The 10,901-nt window shown below is 41.0% G+C and overlaps 1 protein-coding gene across 1 annotated transcript; it reads left to right on the top strand.

Annotated features, from left to right (window-relative positions):
* Positions 1 to 160: 160 nt before the first annotated feature.
* Positions 161 to 8,165, top strand: gnpat2 (glyceronephosphate O-acyltransferase 2). The gene is made up of 16 exons (XM_063901876.1): positions 161 to 289; positions 1,318 to 1,518; positions 1,605 to 1,781; positions 2,164 to 2,293; positions 2,420 to 2,547; positions 2,704 to 2,779; positions 3,274 to 3,425; positions 3,755 to 3,885; positions 4,088 to 4,338; positions 5,316 to 5,567; positions 5,649 to 5,728; positions 6,093 to 6,233; positions 6,885 to 6,984; positions 7,074 to 7,167; positions 7,293 to 7,354; positions 7,563 to 8,165. The coding sequence occupies exons 1-16, from the start codon at positions 278 to 280 to the stop codon at positions 7,613 to 7,615; spliced, it is 2,040 nt and encodes a 679-aa protein (XP_063757946.1). The 5' UTR covers positions 161 to 277; the 3' UTR covers positions 7,616 to 8,165.
* The last annotated feature ends 2,736 nt before the right edge of the window (positions 8,166 to 10,901 follow it).

Below are 10,901 nucleotides of genomic sequence, written 5' to 3'. Positions count from 1 at the left end.
AGACATATACTCAAAAACCTCTCTACAAGAAGCAAAGCTAAATTGTTTCAATATGCTGCACACATCGCTCTCAATAGTGTGATGTGGGGGTCATTCAAGAGCAGAGGGCTGCACATTACAATAGGCGGGAGGAGTTTCCAAAACCCGGCCACACCATTGGCCTGGCCCCGCGGGGGGTGCTGCTGGACTCCATGCAGGGTGCAGCCAAGGAAGGACGGGGGGGGGGAAAAAAACAAAGTCAGGCACCTGCAAGGGTTTCTGGTTGTTCCTGTGAAGAATGACAGACGAGGTAAGAGACAGCCGTCAGCACCTGCCGAAATGTTGTTGAACGTTTATGTACCCTCTTTGCATTCTGTCAGAACGCTTTCGGACATGAATGGCTCGTGCGTTTAAAAAGTTAGTAGGATAAGAAAGTGTATGGAAGCGCTAGCTACGCGACCGAACGATACAAATACAAATGTTTGTTGAAAGTACTTTAAGCTGAGGCCTTTGTGTAGCTGTGAATATAGTTGTAAAGTGCAACCGAGTCTATAAACTGCTAAAAAATTGGCCAACTTAAAAACATTGTATTGTTGCTCAATGGTTGCCAACCGATATTAACGGGTCGGGTCAGATGTGCATAGTTCATAGATAAGGAGTCAGAGTGTGTCTATATAACTAGGGAAAGCCTGGACTCTCATTTGTTGAAAATACATGTTTTGCAACAAATAGAAAAATAGTCCTTGGATAAGTCATTTGTGCTAAATATGGGGTTTAAAAAGTAGAAAAACAAGAGTCACAATAACACCAATGCCCTCTTTGTTTTAAATATCTAGGACAATTTTTACAGCTGTACAAGAGATCTTTCCTTCTGTCTCCCTAAATTACAATTGTGTGTGTGTGTGTGTGTGTGTGTGTGTGTGTGTGTGTGTGTGTGTGTGTGTGTGTGTGTGTGTGTGTGTGTGTGTGTGTGTGTGTGTGTGTGTGTTTCTCACGTCATGTGATTTATTTAGTGTTGGCCCTGCTCTTTTTGTTGTTTTTACAACCTGTACAACTTTCTTTTGTATTCTTTTAATTAATTGAGAGGTTGAAACATGAGTATTTCATGTTTTTGGAAGATAACTTAAGAGTTGACTCTTAAATCAAGAAATACTTGCAAGGCAACACTTAATACAGGAATCCACAATACCAGCATCCAAATATACATTTATGTTTTCATCACTCAGTCACACCCTATAGCAAATCAGCCATGTTGCTGCTCTTTCTATTCTATTAAAGGTGACAAATATTAAAATAGTTATGATGCCTTTTAACATGAGTTTGCCTTTCCTCCTCCAGTACCGGGACTTGGGCAGAGCAAGGCTGGAAAATGAGGAAGAGTTTGTGGATATATTGGAGGAGCGAAGGCAGAGCAGTGATCTGGGCCATGCACTGCGGACCTTCAGCCCCCACCCTTACAAAGGAGCCCAGTCCTGCTCCACCGCTGACCTCAAAAAAGCTGTGCTGGAGTCCCAGTATCTACACTACATAGCCAAGGAGGTGGGATAGTGTCATTTGAAAACATAACAAAGAAGTTTTCCAGCATTTCTGAATCAACATGGTCTGTTTTCTGCTTTCCCACTCAGATAGCCGCAGAGACGGGCTCATCGATGGAGGAGGTGAAAGAAGAGGCTTGTAGAATTTTGGAGGAAATGTCTCAGAACCTGCAGCTGAAGTTCATCAGGCTGATGGGCTTCACACTGACCAAGGTGTTGAAAAGACTCTACAGCAGCATCTTCGTTAACATGGAAGGACTCAACACGGTAAGGACAACAGAAATGTATTTAATTATTTGGGTAATAAATGTAAACTTAAAGGCTCATCTCCTGTCTTTTTTTTTCTTGCCTTTATTTCTCTCAAAATGCAATCATTTTAAGCCTCTGTTAAAATGTTATTTCCCGTATGTCAACGTTGACCTGCAAAGCACCCATTCATAAGTGCATTTACCAATGTCTTCCCAAACACTTAACAGTGAGAATAACATGATTTACAACATTTAAATGTTTGAATAAATGAATTAAATTGTGAATTAGTGGCTAAAATAGTTATTTTGAGACATTTATTCACAGTGTCTGCTTCTGATACCTTATTTGATTTCCCTATTTTCTATTGAAACTATTTTTTTAAAATTCTGTCCCCTTCCAGCTCCAACAAGCTGTTCAGGAGAATCCTGTGATCCTGATGCCCAATCACAGGAGCTATATGGATTTCCTTGTTATCTCCTACATCCTGTTCACCTATGACATCCCACTGCCAGTTATTGCTGCAGGAATTCGCAAGTATCTATTTAAATTAAAACAACAGAATAATATAAAATAAGGAATTACATTACAGCATCTCTAGTTGATGCTCACTTCTCTATCTCCCTCTGTTTATTTCGCTCTTTCTCTCCCCTGTGAAGCTCTTGCAGGGATGAAGATGGTCGGAGAGATACTGCGTCGCTCGGGAGCATTCTTCATCCGGCGTGCCATCGGCTCTGACAAACTGTACTGGGCAGTGCTGTCAGAGTATGTCCGAACCGTTGTCAAGGTAAAACATAATAATCTGCTACATCAGCCACGCTCAAACTGTCGTAGTCCTTTTGGAAATTATTTCAGCTCAAGGAGTCCTTCTGAATCCATATTTTACAGCTTATGTATTTGATCATGTGTTGTGTTTCCAACTGTTAAGTGTTTTTTTCTGTAGACAGGAATTGCTCCTTTGGAGTTTTATGTGGAAGGATTGCGGAGTCGCACACTAAAGTCTGTGATGCCAAAGCTAGGTAAGCATAGTGTGTGTGTCCCAGGGTATGACAGTGTATTTCAGCGATTGCATATAAGAGCAATAATAATAGTGTTTATGATTAACGAGTTTGTCCAGATTAGATCCGATCTGGTAAATATGTGACTTTAATCTCATATCAGATTTTTTTTCTCATAAAGCACAAAACATTAATCTAGTAAATGCAGTTTCTTGAAAATATCACCATCCTCCGGCAGCTGTGTCATTCCATTTTTTCCGCCTACAATGGCCCTTATACACGATCATAGAAAATGACTGTTTAGCATCCTCAGTGCGTGTCAACATTTGAAGTTAATTGTTTTCATATTCATTTGTCCAACTTTGTATGTCAGTGTATTTAATTGTTCAAAAGTCTGTATATTTCCCATCCACTTGCCTATAGGTTCCCACAATTCAACTGTAGTGGCTTTAAAGTTATATTCATTCACTGCTATTATAAAAACTAAAATCTACCGTATCTGCATGTGTCTGCAGGCATGATGCACATGGTGATGGAGCCCTTCTTTAAAGGCGAGGTGTATGACATCACACTGGTCCCCATCAGCATCAGCTACGACCGAGTGCTGGAGGAGTCTCTGCTCGCACACGAGTTGCTGGGTATCCCCAAGCCCAAAGAAAGCACCACGGTACGTCATGGCCGCTCACTTTTTAATAATCAACTGTTTCCGAGATGCCTTGGCACCTCCCAGCATGCACTGCAATCTAAACTATTTATAATGAAAGTTAATTAGGTTCAGAATACCCTTTCTGCACCATTACTCTCTGCACCACCAACATGTAATTACGTTTGTTAATTATGTAACATACAGAAAGATATGCATTAATTGTATTTGCAAACAATATCGGTTTGTCTCTAACCTCACTAACTCATTAGTGAAGGTCATGGGATCTTGCATGGATAAAGCTGATTATTTCTTGCTCGTGATTCAATCCTAGCCTTACCCTTTCCATGCAGGGTCTGCTGAAAGCTAGCAAAGTGCTCCAGGAAGATTACGGCAGCATGCATGTGAACTTTGGCCGTCCAATATCGGTCCGACATTTGTGTCAAGGCAAGATAAACCGCTGCCAGTACAACCTCGTACCAAGGTAAAAAAAAAAAGTATTTCCACAACGTTTTCAGTCCAAACACAATCAAATTTTGTAAAAAAAACATTGATTGCAGCCTATAAGAAAAATAATTGTTCAATAAAAGCGTATCGATTAATTTGTATAAAAGCGCTCAAAATGTTGAAAACATAAAGACTTCTATCCCCTGACTCCCCTTGTCTCCCTTTCCATTTATCCACAGAGACCTTCCTCAGAAGCCCAGCGCGGATGTTCAGGCCTGTGTGAGCTGGGTGGCTCATCTGATGGTTAAAGTCCAAGAGGAGGGCTATGTGATCGGCCCCTGGGCCCTGATGGCGTGCCTACTGCTCCAGGCTCCCACCAGAGTCTTAACAGAGGAGGGTTTGCTGTGGCAGGAGCTCACAGAGAAAACCCTGTGGGTCAGGAAGCTGGCGCTGGACTTTGGGGCTCGCCTGAACTGGCCGAGTGGGCAAGGTTATAATAGTTTCTAATTTAATTTAAATTTAGTTTTAGGTCATTTTTCATTTGCTAGTTTTAAGTTTAGTTTTCTGAAATCTTTATTTTATTTTTCATACATTTGTTCTGTTTTGATGGAAAATCATGTCTCTTTTCCATGTAGGAATACATTATATCTGAAAAAAACCCAACAAATTTAAACAAATGTAGGCTTCTTTTATTTCATTTCTTGTTTGTTTGTTTGAAGAAAAAGATATAGTGACAGGCTGTAAAATAAATAAAATAAAATATGAAATAATAAAATAAGAACCAAGAAAAAAAGATGAACATTTTATATGTTTATTTACCATTATTTTAATTTAGTAATACATTTATTGTTTTTTTCTTTATGTAGTCAATACAAGTAGTAATGATTCCAGTTTAGTATGTCCAAATAGAAATCGTTCCTATTTAGTTTCACTTGTCATCAATAGTTTTACTAATTCATTTTTACTTGACTTTTAGTTCAAGTTATCAACCATGCTATTATATTTACGATATTTTAAAATATTTTCTGTAATTATTGAATTTCAGGTGCAGCTTTATCATGCTCAATATGATAGAAATAAGTCCTCTACATTCAAAGGGCCTTTTAAGGAGGTTTATTTATATACCTCCCTTGAATGACCAGTAGGTGGCATTTGTATGCTGCTCTACAATTCAACCATACAAAGTGAATTGGACATTCAAAGAGTTGTATCTGTCGGTGTCTTACCTCGGGACACCGAAGACTCCTTGGACCCTGCTGTAGATCAGACAGATTAGATGAATGTGATGTGGCACTAGTGTTCACATTCACTTAGATGTTCCGTGGATTATTGCACCTTAAGTAACTTACCCTAAGAGGACCCCACTAAACTGTCTCACTTTACATTTCTTGTGGCAAATGCCAGCAAGTAAACACACAAACACATAAATACATCTCAAACTTTTCAGGACACGTTTCTCTTTTACAGGACAATCCTCTGATGTGATGTCATCCACCGTGGCCCTTCATGCCTCCGTAGTTTACCGTAAAGCCGGGCGTGTCTTCCTGGTTCAGGAGGAAGAGCCCGCGAGAGAACGTCCAATCAGCCCCGAAAAGGAAGTGATCAGGACGGCGGCGGCGGTGCTGATGCTGGCTTCCTACAGGAATCAGTGTCTGCACATATTTGTTCGTCCCGCCTTGCTCGCGACGGCCTTCCACATCACAAAGGCTGCACAAAAAGGTGATGGTTGAACAAGATGTAATTCAAGATCTCTAATATATTTTCCTCTCGCTTCATCCTGATCCACCTTTCCGTTCACAGAGGAGCTCCTAGCCTTCTTCTGCTTCCTGCGGGACGTCTTCTCCAACGAGTTCATCTTCATCCCTGGAAATTCATCTCAGGTAAATATACTCTTCAGATTCCTTCGGGCGTCTCAGGACAAGATCCCAAAGAGGATTATTGTGCCGTCAAACAGTGGGGATATAATGAGTAGTGCAAACATGATCACAGCTCAGCTTCTGACAAACATAATCAGGCTTAATGGTTGAAGTCAGAGCAGAGTCCCAGGTCAGGTAGATGACTGTGTTTTGGCCAGCAATGAAAGTGATTTAGTAGCTTTTTAAGTACTGTTAGCAAATTGTTAACATTTTATATGCCTTTATACACTTTAAAAAACCCTAATCCAGAAGGTGTTCTGTAAAGACAACAAAATAGGTTGGACTTTATTGATAATGAGTGAATCTGCCTGTTGATTCTTTCTCCCAGGACTTTGAGGAGGCGTGCTCCCTCTTGAGAAAATGTGGAGCAGTCCATGTCAGTGAACAGGAAGTGACGGTGTCAGATGCGGGGCTGGAGGTGTTATCCTTCCTGCAGGCACTCCTACAACCCTTCATAGACTCTTACCAGGTGCTGTGACTTTTTCCTCCAGACCAACGGGGCTGTAACGGCCACTGTTCTTGTTCTGGGAACCTGAGGGTTTGCAATTGACCTTATTTTTTTATCTGATACCAATTGTTTTTTTGTTGAATAGTTAAGGTAAAAAAGACAAATGATTACCACAACATAACTAAGTCAGATAATACAATTGTATTCTTTGCAAGTTGGAAATTACATTAGGAGTGCTATATTTTACAGGGCTGTAATTCTAGAAAAGCTACCTAAAAAAAGAAATAATGTACTTATTAGAATTAGAACTATTTGATGGCCGATCTTTAAAATATAATTTGCAGAAAATATTTTTAAATTACTTTTCATAAAATTCTATTTTAATTCAATTAAAGTTGTTCATTTAATGCTTATTTTTGTTAAATTAATATTGTTACTACACCCATCTGTTTACTGGAGATCAAATGTGCTTAGTACATTTACTTTGCTAAATATTGTTTCTTTTGTTTTACAATTTATGCATAGATCTGCAAACATATATGAGAATAATAAAGTGAACTGGCTTTCAGAAGTAACTAATTTAGTCTTTAACTCAAATACAATGTTGGACTTTAAGTAGTTAAATATGTGGTGTATGTCCTTTTATTTGATCAGGTGTGCTTTCATTTCCAGGTGATATTCAGGTACCTCTGTGAAAACCAAGTTCACGTGTTCGCCGAGAAACAGTTCCTATCTGCTGTGCGAAACCTGGCTAAAGAGCTCATCCTCTCAGGTGAAACAGAACGTGATCTCTGACCTCTAGTAACCATCTCCAACTGTTTCCACCAAATAATTCCCTATCATTTTCTCTGTGTGTTTCAGGTGAGCTTCTAACCTACGAAGCCCTGTCGTCTGACACACACAAGAACGTTTTGTCGGCCCTGCAGAGACTGGAGACTGTGACAAAGTCGAGGGCGTGAGTAACGAGATTAGCTCCTGCAAATCTGTTTGTTTTTAAGCTCATTTTCTGATGTGCCTGAGAAGCTGTCTGAATTTCTGATGCCAGAGTTAAGAGTTTCCCTTTCTGTTTTCTCACCGCAGGTCTGAGCAGAATGAATACACAGTAAATAAAGCAGCTGTCAGGAGAATCAATGACATACTTTGTAAGTTAGTTTACTTGAAAATACAAGTTTGTATTTGAAGGAATTTGGGATAAAGTTGTGTATTTAGATCTTACAGTATACTGACTGTTACATTGAAATGTCCTTTCAATGTACGAGATTAAGTGTTTGCTCTCGCTTGTGTTTAGCCATTCAACCAACAGAAAGTTAAGGCAATTATTTATTTTGTTTCTTTTTCCTCTCTTACTAGCTGGGAAAATCCCTCCCCAGATGCTCCCCTCCACACCTGACGCTAAACTCTAGCCTCCATTGGAACAGATCCATCTACGGTCCCTGCTCAAAGTCTTTCAAACCCTGACTTTAAAAGTCTTTCCTTTCTTCATATTCTTCCCTTTGCGCAGTTATGCAGCTGTCAGTAATTTAAATACTTGCTGCACCTTAAAATACATCATATTTCGGATGCCAGTGGGTGAACGCTTGTTTCCTCCTCCATTCTCTTGTTTCCTTGTTTTAATTCCTTACATACCTTACAATAAAGGTACAACAACCTGATATGGTGACCTGAGGTTGACTATATGGCTGATTTTTATATTTTCAGTGTTATTAGATGAAAAAAGGCGTAAGTATTCCTGATCTCTGTGAATGAATATGCTGAACTCAAACTAACTTTAATCCGTTGTATTGTATTTTATGTTTTTGTCAATTGTTAATTGAAAAGGCCACCATGTCTTATTAAGGAAAAAGAATAGAGCACTTTAAAACAACTTGACTGATTTTTGACATAGGACGGAGTATGATTTATGACACTTGATTGTATAATGTATAACATTAAACATCTAGATACCATATCCCATCACAGATTATTTTGAGACATTTATTTTTTATTTATGTCAATAAGTGTAAAACCAATGTAACAAAATGCACCATACATTCTTGATCTTCACATTTTAATATATGTTCTGTTTGTATAAACCCCCAATAACAGTGAGTGATAACCAGAGGTCATGATTCAACCTCCCTTCATCTGAATCAACAAACTGCCTGCCACCGTAACCCCTCAGCAGTTAAAAGAATGCATCATATTTGCCAATTTCCCATGATGCTGTTTTAAATGGATTATCTATACACAGGTGGTACGTCAACTTTGATGCGTAAAGCGCTGACGGGGTCTTGACAAAACACCGATATGTACTCCAACACTCTTGAATTTAGCTTTTTCTCGCCCTCTTTGGCTCGGTGGCGTTCTTTGTCCCATCTATCCTTCTCGCCGTTCATTTGGGAGAACAGATTGACCTGGATGGTGCGCAGCGTGGCTGCTAGCACGTAGAACCCCCCCTGCAGCATGTGGCAGAAAGCTGCGCCCACGCTCAGCGCTGCACCCATCAGGTTGGGCACGGTCTCGCACACCACGCACATGCCCTCCAGGAAGTGCAGTGTGCCCTTCCTGCCCAGCGGCTGGCCGTGTTGGAGCAGGCCGACGCCATGGGGAGAGGGGGGAGGCTGCTGGAAGTTGTTCACCATGTATCTTAAGCAGTCGGCGAAGTGCGTGGCGGCGCGGCGCAGCGGGAGGAGGGCCAGGTACAGGTGACATGCTGCTTTGGTGAGCGCGTGGAACAGCAGCCGCAGCTCGAGCACGGCGTTGCCTGGAGATAAGAGGGGAACGGGGTCAACTGGAGTCTAATTTAACACCCTGGCTAATGTCAGCAACCATTACAAACAACGTCTGCCACTGGATTAAAGTGATCAGCCATGTGGGCGGTGGCTATCACCTGAGCAAGTGGGTGGCACGGATCTTCACCATGCGCCTCTCAACACGGGACCACTCTTAAATAAAATGGTTTAATCTGCAATAGAGCTCTTAACATGTAATTCCTTTTGTTGCAGTTTCACTTTTGTCAATATATGTCTTGAAACAAATTGGCATTAAAACAGAAGAGTAATCTGTCTAAGAATGCCAAAGGACATTCTTGTATGTCCTAAAAATAATTTGTATTTAAGCAAACCAAGATTTTTGGACTCATACAAGGCCTTCTTACTTTAAGAGTCAGTCTACTCTACGCAACATGGCCTGACTATTTAAAGTTGTAGTATGTCATGCTTTGCGCAACCTCCGGCAGGGTTTATTCGGATCCTGCTCAGTTTGGGAAACGTGTGCAAAATGAAGACATCTCCAAGATATCCCCGTGTGCAATCTTTGAATCGGATTTTATGATGAATTCTTAGCAAAACTACAATGTAGGATATTTTTAGCTTAATGTGTATGATATAATTTGTACCCAAACTACATAGTATGCAGCCACATTTTATGTAGACATAAAACTATTCTTATTTCTGTTGCTGTGAAATTATGACAGCTGTTCCGCCATAAGGTAGTAGACAGGTGACTTCCTGAAGAGCTACCAAATATCCTCTAACTACACTGTCCCTTACCGTCTATAAAGCAGAATATCCACAGCAGGGCAGTGATCGCTGCCAACGAAGTCCACCAATCCATGTGGTCTCCCCCCTGTCCTGGACTCGTCAACGAAAGGAAAGAGAGCAGCTACAATCCCCAAGTTATGATCTGGCCAAGCCCTGCCCTGCCTTTACGCAGCTAATACCCAAACATTAAGTACTTGCATTCTCCAGTCCGCAGGTGTCGGAGCCTTGCAGCCTGTGCGCAACATGTTGAAGGTGCACCCAGGGTGCGATTTGACAAAAAAACAGAGGGGGGGATGTTTTTTTTATTTATTCATAGACAAGAACATTGGACTTTTAACTTGCATAACTAGGGAGAAAAAAACGCAAAAAGTAGACAGGCCCTTTTTTCGGGTCCGTGGATTAGTCCCCATCACAACATGGCAAAACTTTTAATAACCCATACATGGATTTCTATTCAACGTCACAAAAACATGCGTACGCACTAACAGGCAGAAAGCACCATAGAACAGCATCAATGCTCTCCATGAAAAGACCCTCCAATTAACTTAAATCAAACACTCAAAATAATTCACTAAATAGCACAACGTGCTGTCAACACTCAGGGACAGGTCTGGAAAACTAGACAAAGTAAACAGTCGGCTCTGGTGACAAATTTGTGGTGGCTTTTTCGTTTTTCCTATCGGGGCATTGTCTGCAGCATTTCGACCCTCTTCCAGGGGCGGCTGGCCCATAGGGGGCGATAGTGCACCGCCCTCCTTAAGCCAAACGAAAAAAAAAAGAAAAAAAAAAAAAAGAGAGAAAAGAGTTTATTTTGCCGGTCTAAGTCTTAATAGTATAGTCCAAACAGCAGCCTGAATATCGCTGCGACAATCAGCAGCCTGGATGTCACTGTCCAACCAGTAGCCCCGCCCCCTTGGGGCGATATCAGTCAGATTGAAAATCGCCCCAGGCGCTCTCATAGACTTACATGTTGAGACTCGTTTTTTCAAAAATCGAACGATACAATGCATTTCTATGGGCTCCGGGGGGGCTTGCCCTAACGTGATTTCGTCATACGCAGTTACGCACTGATGCGTGATTTTTTTGAACACGCCCCTTTCAGTAAATGATTCAGTTTCACAGAATCAGCAGCATGCACGTCATGCCTGTTGGGTCTGTTGGTTTTCTA

The sequence above is a fragment of the Eleginops maclovinus genome, chromosome 15, assembly GCF_036324505.1.
Source record: "Eleginops maclovinus isolate JMC-PN-2008 ecotype Puerto Natales chromosome 15, JC_Emac_rtc_rv5, whole genome shotgun sequence".
Lineage (NCBI taxonomy): Eukaryota > Metazoa > Chordata > Actinopteri > Perciformes > Eleginopidae > Eleginops > Eleginops maclovinus.
The sequence above is the reverse complement of the archived record's forward strand: the minus strand, read 5'-3'. Positions and strand labels throughout refer to the sequence as shown.

Bases quoted from the DNA above. Each gene is read 5' to 3' on its own strand.
- gnpat2 (XM_063901876.1), top strand. The intron at 2,294-2,419 runs GCAAGTATCTAT...TCCCCTGTGAAG, and splicing joins AGTTATTGCTGCAGGAATTC to CTCTTGCAGGGATGAAGATG. The intron at 3,886-4,087 runs GTAAAAAAAAAA...ATTTATCCACAG, and splicing joins CAGTACAACCTCGTACCAAG to AGACCTTCCTCAGAAGCCCA.